The following is a 22,990-nucleotide window of genomic DNA, read 5'->3' on the forward strand; positions in this document are numbered from 1 at the left end:
TGGGAGACATAGATATTTGCAAGATACATACGGATCTGAATATTGCAGACCCGTTGACTAAGCCTCTTCCACGAGCAAAACATGATCAGCACCAAAACTCCATGGGTGTTAGAATCATTACTGTGTAATCTAGATTATTGACTCTAGTGCAAGTGGGAGACTGAAGGAAATATGCCCTAGAGGCAATAATAAAGTTATTATTTATTTCCTCATATCATGATAAATGTTTATTATTCATGCTATAATTGTATTAACCGGAAACATAATACATGTGTGAATACATAGACAAACATAGTGTCACTAGTATGCCTCTACTTGACTAGCTCGTTAATCGAAGATGGTTAAGTTTCCTAGCCATAGACATGTGTTGTCATTTGATTAACGGGATCACATCATTAGGAGAATAATGTGATTGACTTGACCCATTCCGTTAGCTTAGCACTTGATCGTTTAGTATGTTGCTATTGCTTTCTTCATGACTTATACATGTTCCTATGACTATGAGATTATGCAACTCCCGTTTACCGGAGGAACACTTTGTGTGCTACCAAACATCACAACGTAACTGGGTGATTATAAAGGTGCTCTACAGGTGTCTCCGAAGGTACTTGTTGAGTTGGCGTATTTCGAGATTAGGATTTGTCACTCCGATTGTCGGAGAGGTATCTCTGGGCCCTCTCGGTAATGCACATCACTATAAGCCTTGCAAGCAATGTGACTAATGAGTTAGTTGCGGGATGATGCATTACGGAACGAGTAAAGAGACTTGCCGGTAACGAGATTGAACTAGGTATTGAGGTACCGACGATCGAATCTCGGGCAAGTAACATACCGATGACAAAGGGAACAACGTATGTTGTTATACGGTTTGACCGATAAAGATCTTCATAGAATATGTGGGAGCCAATATGAGTATCCAGGTTCCGCTATTGGTTATTGACCGGAGACGTGTCTCGGTCATGTCTACATAGTTCTCAAACCCGTAGGGTCCGCATGCTTAATGTTTGGTGACGATCGGTATTATGAGTTTTTGTGTTTTGATGTACCGAAGGTAGTTCGGAGTCCCGGATATGATCACGGACATGACGGGGAGTCTCGAAATGGTCGAGACGTAAAGATCGATATATTGGACGACTATATTCGGACACCGGAAGTGTTCCGAGTAGTTTCGGAGAAAACCGGAGTGCCGGAGGGTTACCGGAACCCCCCGGGAGAAATAATGGGCCTTATGGGCCTTAGTGGAGAGAGAGAGAGAGGGCTGGCCTAGGGCAGGCCGCACGCCCCTCCCCCTCTGGTCCGAATTGGACTAGGAGAGGGGGGCGGCACCCCCCTTTCCTTCTCCCTCTCCCCCTTCCTTTCCCCCTCCTAGTAGGAGTAGGAAAGAGGGGAGTCTTACTCCTACTAGGAGGAGGACTCCTCCTCCTGGCGCGCCATAGAGGGCCGGCCAGCCTCCCCCCTTGCTCCTTTATATACGGGGGCAGGGGCACCTCTAGACACACAAGTTGATCTCTTGATCTATTCCAGCCGTGTGCGGTGCCCCCCTCCACCATATTCCACCTCGGTCATATCGTAGCGGTGCTTAGGCAAAGCCCTGCATCGGTAGCAACATCATCACTGTCATCACGCCATCGTGCTGACGGACCTCTCCCGTGAAGCTCTGCTGGATCGAAGTTCGCGGGACGTCATCGAGCTGAACGTGTGCTTAACTCGGAGGTGCCGTACGTTCGGTACTTGGATCGGTCGGATCATGAAGACGTACGACTACATCAACTGCGTTGTGCTAACGCTTCCGCTTTCGGTCTACGAGGGTACGTGGACACACTCTCCCCTCTCGTTGCTATGCATCACCATGATCCTGCGTGTGCGTAGGAATTTTTTTGAAATTACTACGTTCCCCAACACCGGTGCCATCAAAATCAACAACTTCGAAGGCACAAATCCGAAGGTGGTGAACGGTCAATGAATCAAACATTATATCTCAGGTAATCCCATAAATGTTGAAACTAATATTATTGAAACCGTAACCCCGGAGGAATACATAAGGGACACTTTCCAGAACGTTTCAGACTCCGAAAAGGAATAGGTATGTGGTACGATAAGTAAACCGACTCCAAAACAGTTTTAATGGCAATTTTTCTCCGTTTTGGAATATTTAAGAAAATAGGAAAATAAGAAGTAGTCCGGGAAGGACACGAGGCTTCCACGGGGGTGGGAGGCGCGCCCTACCCCCTGGGCGCGCCCCCTGCCTCGTGGGCACCTCGTTCGCCCTTCGGACTCCGTTTTCTTGCACGATACTTCTTTTGGTCGGTAAAAATTCATTATATAATCTCCCGAAGGTTTTGACCACCGTATCACGCAATTATCCTCCGTTCTTGTTTTGAGCTGTTTTTCTGACAGATCTAGATCACCATGACGTCTCCAAGTGCCCCCAAGGACAAGTTCTTCGAGAAGGTCATCAACCCCTATCTTGCAGAGGTGCTGCAACACCCTCAAACCATTGAGATGCATGAGGGGGTGCTGCACATCCGCGATGTTGAGGGACCAAGGAGGACCGGGAGCGTGGAAACAAGGCTCGAGGCAATGGAGCAACAAGTTTTCAAGTGTCAGGAGATGGTGGAGCGCGGACTTGACTCCAATCACATAATGATCACGGAGTTCACCAACAACCACAAGCTAGACGCCAAGGACATTGGGGAGGCCATCTTCAAGCTTCACGATAAAATCGAGCACCTCCAAGCCCAGATCTATGACCTGCAAAACCAAAACTGTGAGTATGAATATAGATTCAAGAGGATGAGTTTGGCTGCAGATTTAAGGATCCCGGAGACTCGATCATCCTTCTATGATGGAGAGCCTATGCCTTGGAAGATGGACGACAAGCCTACATCATCAACAATTCCTTCACCAGCAAAAGAGACATAATCACATTGGTATGGGCACTCCCCTTGGCAACTGCCAAGCTTGGGGGAGGTGCCCCGGTATCGTATCGCCATCACACTCCTATCTTTACCATTTTTCTTAGTTCGATCCTTTTGGTAATATCTTGATCTAGTAGAATAAAGTTTTAGTGTGATTTAGTTTTGAGTTTTGCTTTATGATCCTTCTATGTAATTGAGTCCGTGAGCTATATATAATAAAGATTAGTGTTGAGTCAAGGGCTTGATTATTTTGCTATGATCTTGAGGGAATAAAAGAAAAGGAAAGAATAAAAAGAAGCAAAGAGATCATAGTGATCTTATGGAGAGTAATGACTTCACATATAAAGAGTATGATGAATAAAAGTTGTTGAGAGTTGACAAACATAGTTTTGGTCATCGTTGCAATTAATAGGAAGTAATAAAGAAAGAGAGGTTTTCACATATAAATATACTATCTTGGACATCTTTTATGATTGTGAGCACTCATTAAAATATGACATGCTAAAGAGTTGATGTTGGACAAGGAAGACAACGTAATGAGTTATGTTTCCTTGTATCCGAAATAAAGTATATTGTCATGGATCATCCAACATGTTGAGCTTGCCTTTCCCCCTCATGCTAGCCAAGTTCTTTGCACCAAGTAGAGATACTACTTGTGCTTCCGAATACCCTTAAAACCAGTTTTGCCATGAGAGTCCATATCTACCTGTGGATTGAGTAAGATCCTTCAAGTAAGTTGTCATCGGTGCATGCAATAAAAATTGCTCTCTAAATATTGTATGACTTATTAGTGTGGAAAAAAAGCTTTATATGATCTTGTGATGTGGAAGAAATTAAAGCGACGGACTGCATAATAAAGGTCCATATCACAAGTGGCAATATAAAGTGACGTTCTTTTGCATTAAGATTTCGTGCATCCAACCATGAAAGCACATGACAACCTCTGCTTCCCTCTGCGAAGGGCCTATCTTTTACTTTTACCTTATGCAAGAGTCATGGTGATCTTCACCTTTCCTTTTTACATTTTATCTTTTGGCAAGCACCTTGTGTTGGAAAGATCCTGATAAATATATATATATATATATATATATATATATATATATATATATATATATATATATATATCCAATTGGATGTAAGTTAACATGAATTATTATTGTTGACGTTACCCTTGAGGTAAAAGGTTGGGAGGCAACACTATAAGCCCCTATCTTTCTATGTGTCCGATTAAAACTCCATACCCATAAGTATTGAGTGAGTGTCAACAATTGTGAAAGACTAAATGATAGTTGAGTATGTGGACTTGCTGAAAAGCTCTTATATTGACTCTTTCCGATGTTATGATAAATTGCAATTGCTTCAATGACTGAGATTATAGTTTGTTGGTTTTCAATGAAGTTTCTGATTCATACTTGACATTGTGAATAGATTATTACTTGAGAATAAGAAATCATATGACAATATTTATATAAGTTGCTGTTATAAGAATAATCATGATGCCCTCATGTCTGTATTTTATTTTATCGTCACCTCTATCTCTAAACATGTGGACATATTTATCGTTATCGGCTTCCGCTTGAGGACAAGCGAGGTCTAAGCTTGGGGGAGTTGATACGTCCATTTTGCATCATGCTTTTATATCGATATTTATTGCATTATGGGCTGTTATTACACAGTATGCCACAATACTTATGCCTATTCTCTCTTATTTTACAAGGTTTACATGAAGAGGGAGAATGCCGGCAGCTGGAATTCTGGGCTGGAAAAGGAGCAAATATTAGAGACCTATTCTGCACAACTCCAAAAGTCATGAAACTCCACGGAAGTTATTTTTGGAATTAATAAAAAATACTGAGCGAAGAAAGTACCAGAGGGGGCCCACACCCTGGCCACGAGGGTGGGGGGCGCGCCCTACCCCCCTGGGCGCGCCCTTGCCTCGTGGGCCCCCTGGCAGGCCTCCGGTGCCCATCTTCTGCTATATGAAGTCTTTTACCCTGGAAAAAATCATAAGCAAGCTTTCGGGAAGAAACTCCGCCGCCATGAGGCGGAACCAATCTAGGGCTCCGGCAGAGCTGTTCTGCCGGGGAAACTTCCCTCCGGGAGGGGGAAATCATCGCCATCATCATCACCAACGGTCCTCTCATCGGGAGGGGGTCAATCTTCATCAACATCTTCACCAGCACCATCTCCTCTAAAACCCTAGTTCATCTCTTGTATCCAATCTTTGTCCCAAAGCCTCAGATTGGTACCTGTGGGTTGCTAGTAGTGTTGATTACTCCTTGTAGTTGATGCTAGTTGGTTTATTTGGTGGAAGATCATATGTTCAGATCCATTATGCATATCAATACCCCTCTGATTATGAACATGAATATGATTTGTGAGTAGTTACGTTTGTTCCTGAGGACATGGGAGAAGTCTTGCTATTAGTAGTCATGTGAATTTGGTATTCGTTCGATATTTTGATGAGATGTATGTTGTCTTTCCTCTAGTGGTGTTATGTGAATGTCGACTACATGACACTTCACCATTGTTTGGGCCTAGAGGAAGGCATTGGGAAGTAATAAGTAGATGATGGTTTGCTAGAGTGACAGAAGTTTAAACCCTAGTTTATGAGTTGCTTCGTAAGGGGCTGATTTGGATCCATATATTTCATGCTATGGTTAGGTTTACCTTAATACTTCTTTTGTAGTTGCGGATGCTTGCAATAGGGGTTAATCATAAGTGGGATGCTTGTCCAAGAAAGGACAGCACCCAAGCACCGGTCCACCCACATACCAAATTATCAAAGTAACGAACGCAAATCATATGAGCGTGATGAAAACTAGCTTGACGATAATTCCCATGTGTCCTCAAGAGCGCTTTTCTCTATATAAGAGTTTGTCCAGGCTTGTCCTTTGCTACAGAAAGGATTGGGCTATCTTGCTGCACCTTATTTAGTTTCATTACTTGTTACCCATTATAAATTACCTTATCACAAAACTATCTGGTACCGATAATTTTAGTGCTTGCAGAGAATACCTTACTGAAAACTACTTATCATTTCCTTCTGCTCCTCGTTGGGTTCGACACTCTTACTTATCGAAAGGACTACGATAGACCCCCTACACTTGTGGGTCATCATTGTCTCCAACAACGAAGCTAACGAGATTATTCTAACTCATACATCGTTTTCTCTAGGCAACACAAGGTAAATATGCTTGTTAAAGGAAGCTCCATGTAATCACTTTGTAGTTAAAAAAACTAAATGAATTTGGCTTTGAGATAGCAAAATATATTATTTCCTAGGTAATGAATTTATTGGCACACCACATCGTGTTATTGACCTCCAACACTGATCCTAAGCTCATATGTGCCCTCGATATAGTAAATTCAAATGAAACACCAAATAAACTAAAAATATATAGAAAAGAGTACGCATCAAAGATGAAAGACTCTTATATAGTACTTGCAAATTTCCGCACTGAGATGACTTCCAAGGAGCACATTACAAACAACAAAATCATGCCTAAAATTTTATTGCAGCTCTCACCTTTGAATTTCTTCTTGTATACATACTCCATCAGGATTTAGCTGACGCTCAAATGGATGTATCTAGCAGACCAAAGGAGTATATGATACTAGTGCACAATGTATAACTAGAAAATAAAATACCAAAATGCTTCTTTGGTGGCGGTGATCAAGCATTTGAAGTCTCTTCGTATGACTCGTATTACTCATATCAACCATGGTCAAAATGTCAGTGATTTTTTAGCAAATTTTGCAAGAACTGAAAGTAGAACCGTAGTCTTGCTGGGCTCCGGCCCCAGAGGTCGTTGATTTATGTAAGGAGGATTTTAAGGTTGATGCTTGAGTAATACACAAGTTTATGCCCAAAAAAAGTCACCTTTTAGACTCATCATCATGGCTTGGCCATCTCCAAAGTTGTCGCTAGGTGTTTCACGGACATGAATGTATTTTTAATTCTGATGTTTTTTACTATCTTAATAATTGATGAATAAATTGAATGTTTTCCAAAAAAAATTCCATCACGGAGATTGTAGAGAGTTCGGCTCGGTGCTCTAGATCACTACTGCCTGCAGTCTTAGATGGAAACTAGATAATTCATGCCAAGCATTGATCTAGAGATTGGATGTCCGAGCCACTAACTGAAGTGTAAAACCATGAATTTCTTTTTTTTTGCGAACAAAGAGGATTGTATTAATCAAAGGAGATCATTACAACAGAAAACCGTGATATTTTTGTCCCCGTAGACTGCAGTAATGCACGGACACATATACTAGTAGGTCCAACACACCAGAATAATAACCACCATCGATTAAAAAAAGTGTAGATCGAAAGAATCTAACCTGCAGACACACAAGCGTGGACGAACAAATCGGATCCAAATGGGTCCATCGAAGAGATCCGACGAGCGAACCAAACTGTGGTTGGATGGTTAAAGGGATTCAAATCTGGTGCTCGCATTTATTTCTGGATTTATTTTAAGATTTTCGGTGATGCGCATTTAATGGGAGGAGACGTTTCCATCAACGACGAGGTCCCTACGATGACTTTGTAAATTTCAAGATAATATGCCGGCTCAATCTTTCAAAGACGCTTGCATTTGTACTGTTTTCAGAAAAAGAGATCCGACGAGATGCAAATTCTTCGAATCATCACCTCCAAACCGTCGAGGAGATCGTAGAGAGTTCGGCTCGGTGCTCTAGACCCCACCCGCACCCCACCACCACGCAAACAGTTTGACGAACGTGTCACGAGGCCGGCCGGGGGGCGCCAAGCCCAAACAAACGAGTGACCACAAATGGACCGCCCCCACGAGGCGGCAGCGCAGGCGCGTACGGGCCAACCAAATCCAGGCGGAGCCAGTAGCTTCCCCCACCGCCCCAGCCGGTGGCGTCACGAGGATCCAAAGCTGTACTTGGCTAACGCAAAACGCACAAGCCTTCCTTCCCTTCCTTCCTTCCTTCGCCGAAATCCTACTCGAGACCCAACCCCTCCCCCCATCCGCCGTCTCCCCACCCTCCCCGCTCGTTCCCCTTGCTTCTCCGGGAGGGAAGGAACCCGCGAGGCCGGCCTCCCACCCTCCGCAAAAGCCACGCGCCACCAACCCAACCCCTCCGCCCCGCCCCGCCCCGCGCGTCGCTTTCGCCTTTCTCCGCGCAACCGAAAGAGACCGACCGAGAGGCCCATAAAGAGGGAGGCGCCGAGGCCGGCGGCTATGGGCGGCGGCAGCAGATCGCGCGCGAAGGAGGCCGACGGCGAGTCGGAGGTCCGGCCGGGCGGGATGTTCGTGCAGCGCAGGGACGGCGAGGAGGGCCCCACCGTCAGGCTCAGGGTGTCCCACGGCCCCGCCCTGCGCGACGTCTTCGTGCCGGCGCAGGCCACCTTCGGTACGTCGCCCCTTCTTCTTCTTTGATCCGACGCCCTTATCCTTATCAATTTGTCCTGTTGTATGTATTGTAATGATGAGATGATGCGTAATGCTCAGTTCCGATTTGTCTCGTGATCAGTTCCGATTTGAGATGTGGTCTTCGCTGCGGTGCTCGCTCAGCAAGTGCTTGTCGTTTCCCCGGAGTTACTAAGCTGGCAGATGTCGTGTTGTTTAGCTGCGTTGAGCTTAGATCTTGGCTGGTCAACTGCGAATTTTGTCAAGTAGTATGTGCATGTAAATCACATAATTCCTGTTTCCTATGGATCGAATTGGGTGACTAAACAAGCCTAGATTAAGAACAGAATCCAATTGGGTGACTATATAAACAAGCCTAGATTAAGAACAGAATCCAATTGGATGACTATATAAACAAGCCTAGATTAAGAACAAAATCAAATTGGGTGACTACACAAACCTAGATTAAAAACATTAAGCACCAGTAGGTGGCCTATGTATCATGTGCCTGCTATTCAACTAGAAGTATTAACTTTGCGTTGTTGTACTGTGACAGGTAGACTTACATTTGTAGATGTCTTGTTTGACCTTCATACAATAATCCTTTTCAGAGTAATTGTTCCCACTCGTTCAACATCAGGCCTACAATTAATTATGGTTGTACTGTCGCATTATTACAGTAGTGTTCCGGTCGAAAGGGATTGGTTACTGCTCACCAAAGGATGTTATATTAATTTCTTATCTAAGCCTCTAACCCATCCCAAAGAAGTTTAACTTTGGTGGTGCATCTGCACTGAATTTAACTTTTGAAAGAACGTTTGGATCGAGTTGTTGGAGTAACATCCTATATCTCCTTGCTTGGAGGACCTCAATTCCACAAACACTAGGTAGTTGAAACTGATTTCTGATTTGTGTGAAGGTGAACTGAAGAGGATCCTCGCCCAGACTATTGGCTTGGAGCCTGAGAGACAGAGGCTCTTTTTCCGTGGTAAGGAGAAGAGGGACGATGAATTCCTGCACGCATCAGGCGCCAAGGATGGAGCAAAATTGCTTCTGCTTGAGAAACATGTCCCTGCCAATGTGGAACAGAAGGTCGAGCCAGTGATGATGGATGAGAGCATGATGAGGGCTTGTGAGGCTGTTGTTCGTGTCAGATCTGAAGTTGACAAGCTCTCTGCTAAGGTGAAGGAACAATACTTGCCGCACCTGGTTTGTACTCCCTCCGTCCCATAGTCGTCTTGCATTGTGGGACGGAGGGAGTAAGATAATTTGTGCTGCTCGCACAACTGTACTGATGCATTTAATTTGTTTTTGTTCTGTAATAGGTGTGTGAGTTGGAGAAGAGTGTCCTTGCAGGGAAGAAGGTCGAGGATAAAGAATTTGTTGTCTTGACGGAGCTGCTTATGGTGCAGCTGCTGAAACTCGATGGCATAGAGGCAGAGGGAGAAGCAAGGGCACAAAGGAAGGCCGAGGTACACTTCTTTGCTGTTACTTTCCAAACCTGATTAATCACGAGTTATCCGATTACATGCTTTATTGAAACATGTACAGAAACTAACACATTTGTTGTTCAAGACAAGATAGATTATTTATGCCACCCATTAGCCAGGACATGTTCTTGCTCAAAAGTTTGTTCAAAACAAAGAGCACTATTGCATAACTTTTAATTCATTTATGATAGTGATCCAATAGATGCTAATAACCCAGCACAATTATTTCCTGATGGTTTATACAGTTAAACATATCTATCATGAGTTTGGAGATTTCCTCATACCAAGTAAACTAGCACTGTAATGATCAATCTGTCAGTGACATTTATAGGATCTTGGTTTGAAAATCTCGGTAAGAAACACTTGGCATGTCTGCCATTCAAAGGCTGCACCTCAGTAGCTTCTCTGTTGTGTTGAATCAGTCTTTCACTGCTCTCACCTGGCAGTGACTCTTATAGGACATTTCATCTAATAACTCTTATAATTACATGTGGGTTAAGGGTCATGTACTCATGTCTGTCTTGCTCGGTTATTACAGTAACACAGTACTCCGTTATTTTATAACGGTACGTTCAGTCTCAAGTTTGTAGCTCTCAAAAATCATTTCCACTAGTTTAATCTTGTTCAAACATGCAAAGTCCTAGGTTAACCGGGCTGTGTCGTCCAAATTTAGCTGCTAAACTCATCTTAGGCAGAAAAATCTTTGCCCCATGTTGGATAATTCCTCGGGTTTATTTTCTCAACTTGTGTTCGTTTATAAACTATAAAATATGTGCAGTTTCCTCCCTTTTTTCTGCTGCAATGTTAATTTATTGGTTTATTCTGGATGAATAAGATCGGCGAAATCATCTGCAGATGTAACTTACAAAATTCAAGTAAAATGGGCCAACGCAATTTTGATTTTTCAGCTTTACGTAGTCCTGATTTTGTCTTCTTGTGATATAATTGGATGACATATTGGTTGGATAATTTGCCAATGGGGTTGGTCACTATGAATAAAGTCAGTGAATAAAATCCCTGTCATGTCCATTTATAATAATAGTAAAGAAAAAAAAATACTTCCTCTGCTCCAAAATACTTGTTGTGGTTTTAGTTCAAACCACAAGTATTTTGGAACGGAGGGAGTACATACCGACCTTTGCATTTTTCAAATAAAGACCAACCTTTGCATAAATGATACTTATACAATGTTGTGGTGAAACTCCCAGGTGCGCCGAGTTCAGAATCTTGTTGAGACCTTGGACAAGCTGAAGGCAAGGAATGCCAACCCTTTCAGTGATAGCGCCAAATCTGTTTCGGTGTCGACCGAGTGGGAGACGTTTGAAAACGGCGTGGGCAGCTTGAATGCTCCGCCGGCCCGATTTTCTTCGACGCAAAATGACACTGACTGGGAGCAGTTCGACTAGCATGAGAATGTGCATTCTCGATGTATTATTATGTAACTCGCGACGAAAGCTACTGTGTACATGTATGAAGTATGGTGCCTCTTGCCACTCCACTGCCTGTGAGATTGTTGCCAGATGATGCTGGTGAATTGCTCTGCAAAATCGTTATGTTTTCAAGTTTCACAATGTTCTTGCCATGGGGCGTGGTAGCTGGTAAACTGGTTCTGCTAACATTCAATTTAAAACACGTGCCAGGTCCATGATTGCTGAACCGAAGGCATTCCATGCTTGACAACAATAACTGCATTTATTTAATCTAGAAAGAAGTTCAAGAACTGAACAAAAACCGAAAACTCTGTTGCATATTGTAGGAAAGTACAAATGTCCCTTCTGAAATTAGCAAAAGATTGAACTACGAATATCCCTTCTGTGTTGCCTAGTCACCAGCTTCTACAGTTCTACTACAACTGCCCTTGGAAAAAGAACAACGGGCACCAGCTTCTACTACAACTGAACGGTGATACCTCTAGCTCCCATGGCTGCCAGACGCTGGTCCACCGACTGGTCGCCGACCTCGGTGGCCCTCGCTGCCGCGCGCCGTGACACGTCGAACCGCTCGCCGTCGCCCCAGAGCGCGTAGGCCTCCTCGCCGTGCGCTGCGTCGTCGCCGATCCTGAGCTGCTCGTCGGGCATCCGCAGCGGGATGACGAGGCCCACGGCGAGGATGATGCCCGTGGTGACCACGACGTTCCACGCGACGACGAAGAGCGCCGCGGCCAGCTGCTTGCCCACCTGCTGGATGCCACCGCCGTAGAAGGCGCCGCGCGTGCCCGGGACGTGGGTGTGCAGGGTGGTGAGCTCCGGGGTGGCGAGGAGCCCCGTGAGGACGCCGCCGAGGAGCCCGGCGACGGCGTGGGTGTGGAACACGGCGAGGGTGTCGTCCACCTTCTGGAGGAGGGAGGAGCGCTTGTGGAGGACCATCATGGTGAACCACGGCACGCTGCCGGCGCAGATGCCCATCAGCACCGCCGCCCACGTGTGCACCAGCCCTGCGCGCCGCCATGCAGATGCAACACAAAAGACAAAGCCCACCGTAAGCAAAATTCACAAAATAAACTACTGTAGTACAGTTCAGTGAAGGCCGATTCGGAACCTGCGCCGGCGGTGATGCAGACGAGGCCCGTCATCATGCCCTGCACGGCGCCGATCACGGACGGCTTGCCGAAGAAGACGACGTCCAGGCAGGTCCACGTGAGGAGGCTCGCCGCGGCGCTGACGTTGGTGTTGAGCACCGCGATGGACGCGATGATGTTCGGGGCGTACGGCGCGCCGCCGTTGAACCCGGCCCAGCCCAGCCACAGCAGCCCGCCGCCGGCGATCATGAGCAGGATGTTGTTGGGCGCGAATCTCTCCCTGTCACTCTTCAGCCTCGGCCCCACCTGTCAGAAACGAATGCGGCGTATCACAGAAAATTCAGAAATGTCCACCACGACTGCCGGAAAGGTAAACCGAACCCGTGGGTCGCAATTGCACGTATAGATAGGCAACGTAACGTACCCAGTAGGCAGCGGTGAAGCCGGCGACGCCGGAGGAGACGTGGATGACGTAGCCGCCGGAGTAGTCGATGACGCCCCAATGGTAGAGGAAGCCGCCGCCCCAGAGGCTAAAGGCGCAGACGGTGTAGGAGAGGAGCAGCCAGAGCGGGGTGAAGGCCATCCACGCCTTGATGTTCATGCGCCCCAGCAGGGCGCCGGCGAGCAGCACCAGCGTGATGGCCGCGAGCTGGAACTGGAACAGCACCAGCGTGGCCTCCGGGTAGTAGGGCTGCGTGGGGGGCACCTCGAGCGCGCCGCCGGCGCCGTAGTGCGCCGTGGCCGGGAAGGACGCGCGCGCCACGAGGAAGTCCCCCGTCAGCGCCGGCCCGGCCTTGCCCCAGAACGGGAGGAGGCGGTCGCCGAACGCCATGCGGAAGGCGAGCAGCACCCAGACGATGAGCGTGGAGGCGTAGGCGTAGAGCGCCATGAAGGCCGAGTTGACGGCCCACTTCTTCTTCACGATGCTGCCGTAGAGCACCACCAGCCCCGGCATGGACTGGATGCCCACGAACGTCGCCGCCGTCAGCTGCCACGCGTTGTCGCCCTTGTTCAGCCACTCCGGCACCGCCGGCAGGTCGGGCATGTACGCGCCCGGCAGAGGCGGAGCCGCCATTGATTGATCGATCACGTTCACGTACGTAGGGCACCGCGACGCGGCTCCTCGGCGATGCGCGCTCGGTACAAGTAGGCGGCGGCGGTTGGTGGGGGGAGCACGTACGTGAGCCCCATGAACCAGTGACTCGACCGTGGCTTGTGTGGCGTGTCGACACCGGCAGCCCAAGTGGCACATAGAATTTTCTCATGTCCCGTGCGCCATTTGGCTTCTCGGTTTCATTGGAATTTCCACTGATCTCATGGATCTTTGGGTTCCCATGAACATCTCACGTTCTCCTAGCCCTTGTTTAATGTACCAAAGGGTATACTGCGCACGTACCTGAGCAGCCATTCGCGGCGATGGCAGCGGGACATGTGCACGATGTGCTCTCGCGAGCAGCGTCTCCTTGTACAGCTAGTAGTTCGTTATTTTCTACAGCTTGCAGGTTTGGATCTTGATCATGGCAATTTAGGCTCGGTTAACCACGGGTCCAAGGATCTGAACAATGGTCTAAGTTTTTGGTACCAACGATATTTCCGATCTCGTGGATTCCAAAAAAATGGAGTTCTCTAGAATTATTTTGGAATTATTATTCCTTGCAAAATTCATTGAATTTAGACGAATTTAAGCAAATTTGAATTGAATTTGAATCCAGCCCGAATTTTCTACTAAAAGTTTAGTACTCGCCAAAATTTCAGCTGTCTAGAATTTGCGCTCTGATATGAAAACCTCAAATTTCAAGGTTATTTTAAGGGAAAATCACTTGCCACTTTATTGTGAGTTTACGAGTATAACCTCAAATTTCAAGTTGACATGTGATGAAGGACGATCGTGGCATCACCATCCGCGTGAACAAGAGTACTTTTTTGCAAGGTTGCGTGAACAAGAGTTCGGCATTAGGTAGGGCCAACAACAAGGGGATGATTTATCACTTCTTCTCCTTACTTTGGGAGAGGAGAAGTCCATATTGCCCCCTCCTCCCCACCCAAACCTGTCTTAGGGTTCACTTTGCAATAATTAATTTTGCTTTGGTTAAAATTTCATCTTGGGATAGTACAAATGGTTCACAATTCATCCTTTGCACAGGTCGATCTGGTTTGACTCTGGTTTTTCTGCTATATTGTCGATTTTCTCGTCTCTTTGCCATGTAGATTGTCAAGTCAGCTAGTCATGCACATGGTCTCCCGAGACGACACATCTAGTTCAAGTTTGAATGAAATACCGGCGGTCACATAAATTTTACACTCATGCGAAATAACCCCTAATACTAGAACCACCACTGCTAGGTCATCATCAACATAATCATCTCTCTCTCTTAAATTTTTTAAGCTTGTGTTAACTTTTAGTTTAAGAAGTCCATATTACTGTTGGGGAACGTAGTAATTTCAAAAAAAATCCTACGCACACGCAGGATCATGGTGATGCATAGCAACGAGAGGGGAGAGTATTGTCCATGTACCCTCGTAGACCGTAAGCGGAAGCGTTATGACAACGCGGTTGATGTAGTCGTACGTCTTCACGATCGACCGATCCTAGCACCGAAGGTACGACACCTCCGCGATCTGCACATGTTTGGCTCGGTGACGTCCCACGAACTCACGATCCAGTAGAGTGTCGGGGAAGAGCTTCGTCAGCACGACGGCGTGATGACGGTGATGATGAAGCTACCGGCGCAGGGCTTCGCCTAAGCACTACGACGATATGACCGAGGTGGATTATGATGGAGGGGGCACCGCACACGGCTAAAAGATCAATGATCAACTTGTGTGTCTATGGGGTGCCCCCCTCCCCCGTATATAAAGGAGTGGAGGAGGGGGAGGGGGCCGGCCCCCTAGGCGCGCCCCAAGGGGAGTCCTACTCCCATCGGGAGTAGGATTCCCCCCCTTCCCTAGTTGGATTAGGACAGAAGGAAGGGGGAGGAAGGAGGAAGGAAAGGGGGGGCTAGCAACCTTCCCAATTCGGATTGGGCTTGGGGGGGGGGGGCTCCTTTGCTCCCTTCTCCTCTCTCCCACTATGGCCAATAAGGCCCATATACCTCCCGAGGGGTTCCGGTAACCTCTCGGTACATCGGTAAATGCCCGATCTCATCCGGAACCATTCCGATGTCCAAATATAGTCGTCCAATATATCGATCTTTATGTCTCGACCATTTCGAGACTCCTCGTCATGTCTGTGATCATATCCGGGACTCGGAACTACCTTCGGTACATCAAAACACATAAACTCATAATAGGATCGTCACCGAACGTTAAGCGTGCGGACCCTACGGGTTCGAGAACTATGTAGACATGACCGAGACACGTCTCCGGTCAATAACCAATAGCGGAACCTGGATGCTCATATTGGCTCCTAAATATTCTACGAAGATCTTTATCAGTCAAACCACATAACAACATACGTCGTTCCCTTTGTCATCGGTATGTTACTTGCCCGAGATTCGATCGTCGGTATCTCAATACCTAGTTCAATCTCGTTACCGGCAAGTCTCTTTACTCGTTCCGTAATGCATCATCCCGCAACTAATTCATTAGTCACATTGCTTGCAAGGCTTATATTGATGTGCATTACCGAGAGGGCCTAGAGATACCTCTCCAACAATCGGAGTGACAAATCCTAATCTTGATCTATGCCAACTCAACAAGTACCATCGGATACACCTGTAGAGCACCTTTATAATCACCCAGTTACGTTGTGACGTTTGGTAGCACACAAAGTGTCCCTCCGGTATTCGGGAGTTGCATAATATCATAGTCATAGGAACATGTATAAGTCATGAAGAAAGCAATAGCAATATACTAAACGATCAAATGCTAAGCTAACGGAATGGGTCAAGTCAATCACATCATTCTCTAATGATGTGATCTCGTTAATCAAATGACAATTCATGTCTATGGCTAGGAAACTTAACCATCTTTGATTCAACAAGCTAGTCAAGTAGAGGCATACTAGTGACACTCTGTTTGTTTATGTATTCACACATGTACTAAGTTTCCGGTTAATACAATTCTAACATGAATAATAAACATTTATCATGATATAAGGAAATATAAATAACACCTTTATTATTGCCTCTAGGGCATATTTCCTTCAGTCTCCCACTTGCACTAGAGTCAATAATCTAGATTACACAGTAATGATTCTAACACCCATGGAGTCTTGGTGCTGATCATGTTTTGCTCATGAGAGAGGCTTAGTCAACGGGTCTGCAACATTCAGATCCGTATGTATCTTGCAAATCTCTATGTCTCCCTCCTTGACTTGATCGCGGATGGAATTGAAGCGTCTCTTGATGTGCTTGGTTCTCTTGTAAAATCTGGATTCCTTTGCCAAGGCAATTGCACCAGTATTGTCACAAAAGATTTTCATTGGACCCGATGCACTAGGTATGAAACCTAGATCGGATATGAACTCCTTCATCCAGACTCCTTCATTTGCTGCTTCCGAAGCAGCTATGTATTCCGCTTCACACGTAGATCCGACCATGACGCTTTGCTTAGAACTGCACCAACTGACAGCGCCACCGTTCAATATAAATACGTATCCGGTTTGTGACTTAAGAGTCATCCGGATTAGTGTCAAAGCTTGCATCGACGTAACCATTTACGACGAGCTCTTTGTCACCTCCATAAACGAGAAACATTTTCTTAGTCCTTTTTAGGTATTTCAGGATGTTCTTGACCGCTGTCCAGTGATCCACTCCTGGATTACTTTGGTACCTCCCTGCTAAACTAATAGTAAGGCACACATCAGGTCTGGTACACAGCATTGCATACATGATAGAGCCTATGGCTGAAGCATAGGGAACACCTTTCATTTTCTCTCTATCTTCTGCAGTGGTCGGGCATTGAGTCTGACTCAACTTCACACCTTGTAACACAGGCAAGAACCCTTTCTTTGCTTGATCCATTTTGAACTTCTTCAAAACTTTATCAAGGTATGTGGTTTGTGAAAGTCCAATTAAGCGTCTCGATCTATCTCTATAGATCTTGATGCCCAATATATAAGCAGCTTCATCGAGGTCTTTCATTGAAAAACTCTTGTTCAAGTATCCTTTTGTGCTATCGAGAAATTCTATATCATTTCCAATCAACAATATGTCATCCACATATAATATTAGAAATGCTACAGAGCTCCCACTCACTTTCTTGTAAATACAGGCTTCTCCAAAAGTCTGTATAAAACCATATGCTTTGATCACACTATTAAAACGTTTATTCCAACTCCGAGATGCTTGCACCAATCCATAGATGGATCGCTGGAGCTTGCACACTTTGTTAGCATCCTTTGGATCGATAAAACCTTCAAGTTGCATCATATACAACTCTTCTTCCAGAAATCCATTCAGGAATGCAGTCTTTACATCCATTTGCCAAATTTGATAATCATAAAATGCGGCAATTGCTAACATGATTCGGACGGACTTAAGCATCGCTACGGGTGAGAAGGTCCCATCGTAGTCAACTCCTTGAACTTGTCGAAAACCTTTCGCAACAAGTCGAGCTTTGTAGACAGTAACATTACCGTCAGCGTCAGTCTTCTTCTTGAAGATCCATTTATTCTCGATGGCTTGCCGATCATCGGGCAAGTCAACCAAAGTCCACACTTTGTTCTCATACATGGATCCCATCTCAGATTTCATGGCATCAAGCCATTTCACGGAATCTGGGCTCATCATCGCTTCCTCATAGTTCGTAGGTTCGTCATGGTCAAGTAACATGACCTACAGAACAGGATTACCGTACCACTCTGGTGCGGATCTTACTCTGGTTGACCTACGAGGTTCGGTAGTAACTTGATCTGAAGTTACATGATCATCATCATTAGCTTCCTCACTAACTGGTGTAGAAGTCACAGGAACAGATTTCTGTGATGAACTACATTCCAATAAGGGAGTAGGTACAGTTACCTCATCAAGTTCTACTTTCCTCCCACTCACTTCTTTCGAGAGAAACTCCTTCTCTAAAAGGATCCATTCTTAGCAACGAATGTCTTGCCTTCGGATCTGTGATAGAAGGTGTACCCAACAGTCTCCTTTGGGTATCCTATGAAGACACATTTCTCCGATTTGGGTTCGAGCTTATCAGGTTGAAGCTTTTTTACATAAGCATCGCAGCCCCAAACTTTAAGAAACGACAACTTGGGTTTCTTGCCAAACCACAGTTCATAAGGTGTCGTCTCAATGGATTTAGATGGTGCCCTATTTAATGTGAATGCAGCTGTCTCTAAAGCATAACCCCAAAACGATAGCGGTAAATCAGTAAGAGACATCATAGATCGCACCATATCTAGTAAAGTACTATTACGACGTTCGGACACACCATTACGCTGTGGTGTTCCGGGTGGCGTGAGTTGTGAAACTATTCCGCATTGTTTCAAATGTAGACCAAACTTGTAACTCAAATATTCTCCTCCACGATCAGATCGTAGAAACTTTATTTTCTTGTTACGGTGATTTTCCACTTCACTCTGAAATTCTTTGAACTTTTCAAATGTTTCAGACTTATGTTTCATCAAGTAGATATACCCATATCTGCTCAAATCATCTATGAAGGTGAGAAAATAACGATACCCGCCACGAGCCTCAACATTCATTGGACCACATACATCAGTATGTATGATCTCCAACAAATCTGTTGCTTGCTCCATTGTTCCGGAGAACGGCGTCTTAGTCATCTTGCCCATAAGGCATGGTTCGCAAGTACCAAGTGATTCATAATCAAGTGATTCCAAAAGTCCATCAGTATGGAGTTTCTTCATGCGCTTTACACCAATATGACCTAAACGGCAGTGCCACAAATAAGTTATACTATCATTATCAACTCTGCATCTTTTGGCTTCATTATTATGAATATGTGTATCACTACTATCGAGATTCAACATAAATAGACCACTCTTCAAGGGTGCATGACCATAAAAGATATTACTCATATAAATAGAACAACCATTATTCTTTGATTTAAATGAATAACCGTCTCGCATCAAACAAGATCCAGATATAATGTTCATGCTCAACGTTGGCACCAAATAACAATTATTCAAGTCTAAAACTAATCCCGAAGGTAGATGTAGAGGTAGCGTGCCGACCGCGATCACATCGACTTTGGAACCATTTCCCACGCGCATAGTCACCTCGTCCTTAGCCAATCTTCGCTTAATCCGTAGTCCCTGTTTCGAGTTGCAAATATTAGCAACAGAACCAGTATCAAATACCCAGGTGCTACTGCGAGCATTAGTAAGGTAAACATCAATAACATGTATATCACATATACCTTTGTTCACCTTGCCATCCTTCTTATCCGCCAAATACTTGGGGCAGTTCTGCTTCCAGTGACCAGTCCCTTTGCAGTAGAAGCACTCAGTCTCAGGCTTAGGTCCAGACTTGGGCTTCTTCACTTGAGCAGCAACTTGCTTGCCGTTCTTCTTGAAGTTCCCCTTCTTCCCTTTACCCTTTTTCTTGAAACTGGTGGTCTTGTTGACCATCAACACTTGATGCTCCTTCTTGATTTCTACCTCCGCAGCCTTTAGCATTGCGAAGAGCTCGGGAATTGTCTGATCCATCCCTTGCATATTATAGTTCATCACGAAGCTCTTGTAGCTTGGTGGCAGTGATTGAAGAATTCTGTCAATGACACTATCATCAGGAAGATTAACTCCTAGTTGAATTAAGTGATTGTTATACCCAGACATTTTGAGTATATGCTCACTGACAGAGCTATTCTCCTCCATCTTACAGCTGTAGAACTTATTGGAGACTTCATATCTCTCAATCCGGGCATTTGCTTGAAATATTAACTTGAACTCCTGGAACATCTCATATGCTCCATGACCTTCAAAACATCGTTGAAGTCCCGGTTCTAAGCCGTAAAGCATGGCACACTGAACTATCGAGTACTCATCAGCTTTGCTTTGCCAGACGTTCATAACATCTGGCACTGCTCCTGCAGCGGGTTTGGCACCTAGCGGTGCTTCCAGGACGTAATTCTTCTGTGCAGCAATGAGGATAATCCTCAAGTTACGGATCCAGTCCGTGTAGTTGCTACCATCATCTTTCAACTTAGCTTTCTCTAGGAACGCATTAAAATTCAACGGAACAACAGCACGGGCCATCTATCTACAACAACATAGACATGCAAAATACTATCAGGTACGAAGTTCATGATAAATTAAAGTTCAATTAATCAAATTACTTAAGAACTCCCACTTAGATAGACATCCCTCTAATCATCTAAGTGATCACATGATCCATATCAACTAAACCATGTCCGATCATCACGTGAGATGGAGTAGTTTTCAATGGTAAACATCACTATGTTGATCATATCTACTATATGATTCACGCTCGACCTTTCGGTCTCAGTGTTTCGAGGCCATATCTGCATATGCTAGGCTCGTCAAGTTTAACCCGAGTATTCTGCGTGTGCGAAACTGGCTTGCACCCGTTGTATGTGAACGTAGAGCTTATCCCACCCGATCATCACGTGGTGTCTCGGCACGACGAACTTTCGCAACGGTGCATACTTAGGGAGAACACTTGTACCTTGAAATTTAGTGAGAGATGATCTTATAATGCTACCGTCGAACTAAGCAAAATAAGATGCATAAAGGATAAACATCACATGCAATCAATATAAGTGATATGATATGGCCATCATCATCTTGTGCCTTTGATCTCCATCTCCAAAGCACCGTCATGATCACCATCGTCACCGACGAGACACCTTGATCTCCATCGTAGCATCATTGTCGTCTCACCAACTATTGCTTCTACGACTATCGCTACCGCTTAGTGATAAAGTAAAGCAATTACATGGCGATTGCATTTCATACAATAAAGGACAACCATATGGCTCCTGCCAGTTGCCGATAACTTTGTTACAAAACATGATCATCTCATACATTAAAATTTAGCATCATGTCTTGACCATATCACATCACAACATGCCCTGCAAAAACAAGTTAGACGTCCTCTACTTTGTTGTTGCAAGTTTTACGTGGCTGCTACAGGCTTAGCAAGAATCGTTCTTGACGGTGTCCTAGACTAGGGGGTACTCATCACGTCGTCTCCCGATCAGTTGGATTGGGCTGAGGACACCCATGGCCGTATACTCATGGGCCAGTTCGGATAGCTGCCGCATACAAGGAAGATTCCACAAGACTTGGTGATCAAGACAAGGACTCCTCCCCACCGGCGTATTCGGCTAGGACTCTTGTTATCTTAGGCCTCTGGTGCATTATATAAACGAGGCCAGGCTAGTCGATAGATTAGATACACAATCATAACCATAGGCTAGCTTCTAGGGTTTAGCCTCTACGATCTCGTGGTAGACCAACTCTTGTAATACTCATATCATCAAGATCAATCAAGCAGGAAGTAGGGTATTACCTCCATCGAGAGGGCCCAAACCTGGGTAAACATCGTGTCCCCCGCCTCCTGTTACCATCGATCCTAGACGCACAGTTCGGGACCCCCTACCCAAGATCCGCCAGTTTTGACACCGACATTGGTGCTTTCATTGAGAGTTCCGCTGTGTGATCAACAAAAGGATCAATGGCTCGACTGCAGATCAACTGCGATGTCGGCTTCTTTGTCGCCGGCTCGACTGGTCACCTTGGCTGGACCGAGGACTGCGCCCTACCTCCGATCATCATGTTCGGATGAGGGCCTTCATCAACATCAACTCCGATCTCTATCAAGATCATGGAGGAATCATCCAGGGAGCCCGGGGGCTCAACGTCAACATTGCCCTCGGGCGACCGTGCTATTTTTCTAGATAGCGAACTTGTATCCGCCGCCACCGCCTCCTCAAGTGCTGTTTTAATGATTGCTTTGGTGGAATTGTGCGGAATTGAGTCTACAACAACCCTAAAAAATTTCGTCGAGTTTCGATGGAGGAATCTCTGGCAATCCGCGATATACCGGAGCCCTGTCAAATCTGGACGGGAATCTGGACGAGTTTAGGGCGTGGTGTCCAGCTTCTAGCTCGGACGTCCTTTGGAAGATCCAACCGTTGATCGGCTGCGGAATTCCTATATCTACCAACCCTCAAAATTTCCGCTCGATCCGACCGTCCAAACTTCAGGAACCTTCCGATTAGTGCATCACTTTTCGGATCTGTTTTCTGCGCGAAAACGAATCCGACCCGAGTTCGTCTTTTTTACGAACGGGATTTCAGACATCCTTTTTGAAGGAAGTTTTGTATGGGGTATTGTGTTTTGTTCCCGAACACATCCCACTAACTTTAAAATCTTTTGAACATGACCTTCACCATCATGCTGGTGTCAAACCAGTCCGGCAATATTGCTCCACGGCTGCCGACCTACGCTAGACACGTCGTCACTTTGTTGAGCCGAGCTCAACTTCTTCGGATCATCATCTCGGCGAGCCGAATAGGAGTTCGGCATCGCGAAGGATAAATCATCACCAACATCGCTGCTCCATGGATTACACGGAGCGGGCACGCCGGCATCGCCGCACGGTCACTTCATCAAGCCGGCATTGACCACGCCACGAGTCACGACCTGCATCGGCAGGGCCGCACTGTTTCTTTTTCAGGCCGATGTCCATCACGCCAACCTACTTCGACTCATCGGCTGACATCGAGGCTTCAACACCTCGGCTGG

At 45.7% G+C, this 22,990-nt stretch overlaps 2 protein-coding genes across 2 annotated transcripts; one reads left to right on the forward strand and one right to left on the reverse strand.

Annotated features, from left to right (window-relative positions):
• Window positions 1-7,869: 7,869 nt before the first annotated feature.
• Window positions 7,870-11,362, forward strand: LOC101290660 (BAG family molecular chaperone regulator 4). The gene is made up of 4 exons (XM_044502433.1): window positions 7,870-8,308; window positions 9,224-9,486; window positions 9,630-9,776; window positions 11,003-11,362. Exons 1-4 carry the CDS (start codon window positions 8,137-8,139, stop codon window positions 11,198-11,200), a joined length of 780 nt encoding a protein of 259 aa, XP_044358368.1. The 5' UTR covers window positions 7,870-8,136; the 3' UTR covers window positions 11,201-11,362.
• A 105-nt stretch (window positions 11,363-11,467) lies between these two features.
• On the reverse strand, window positions 11,468-13,448 carry LOC123079638 (ammonium transporter 2 member 3). Its single transcript, XM_044502432.1, has 3 exons — window positions 12,737-13,448; window positions 12,333-12,618; window positions 11,468-12,228 (listed from the first exon to the last, which is right to left on the reverse strand). The coding sequence occupies exons 1-3, from the start codon at window positions 13,385-13,387 to the stop codon at window positions 11,684-11,686; spliced, it is 1,482 nt and encodes a 493-aa protein (XP_044358367.1). The 5' UTR covers window positions 13,388-13,448; the 3' UTR covers window positions 11,468-11,683.
• Window positions 13,449-22,990: the final 9,542 nt, after the last annotated feature.

The sequence above is a fragment of the Triticum aestivum genome, chromosome 3D (genome assembly GCF_018294505.1).
Source record: "Triticum aestivum cultivar Chinese Spring chromosome 3D, IWGSC CS RefSeq v2.1, whole genome shotgun sequence".
Taxonomy (NCBI): Eukaryota; Viridiplantae; Streptophyta; class Magnoliopsida; order Poales; family Poaceae; genus Triticum; species Triticum aestivum.

Bases quoted from the DNA above. Each gene is read 5' to 3' on its own strand.
- LOC123079638 (XM_044502432.1), bottom strand. From the start codon at position 13,387: ATGGCGGCTCCGCCTCTGCCGGGCGCGTACATGCCCGACCTGCCGGCG. The intron at 12,619-12,736 runs GTACGTTACGTT...CGTTTCTGACAG, and splicing joins GCTTCACCGCTGCCTACTGG to GTGGGGCCGAGGCTGAAGAG. The intron at 12,229-12,332 runs GTTCCGAATCGG...GGCGGCGCGCAG, and splicing joins CTGCATCACCGCCGGCGCAG to GGCTGGTGCACACGTGGGCG.
- LOC101290660 (XM_044502433.1), top strand. From the start codon at position 8,137: ATGGGCGGCGGCAGCAGATCGCGCGCGAAGGAGGCCGACGGCGAGTCG. The intron at 9,487-9,629 runs GTGAAGGAACAA...GTTCTGTAATAG, and splicing joins TTGACAAGCTCTCTGCTAAG to GTGTGTGAGTTGGAGAAGAG. The intron at 9,777-11,002 runs GTACACTTCTTT...TGAAACTCCCAG, and splicing joins GGGCACAAAGGAAGGCCGAG to GTGCGCCGAGTTCAGAATCT.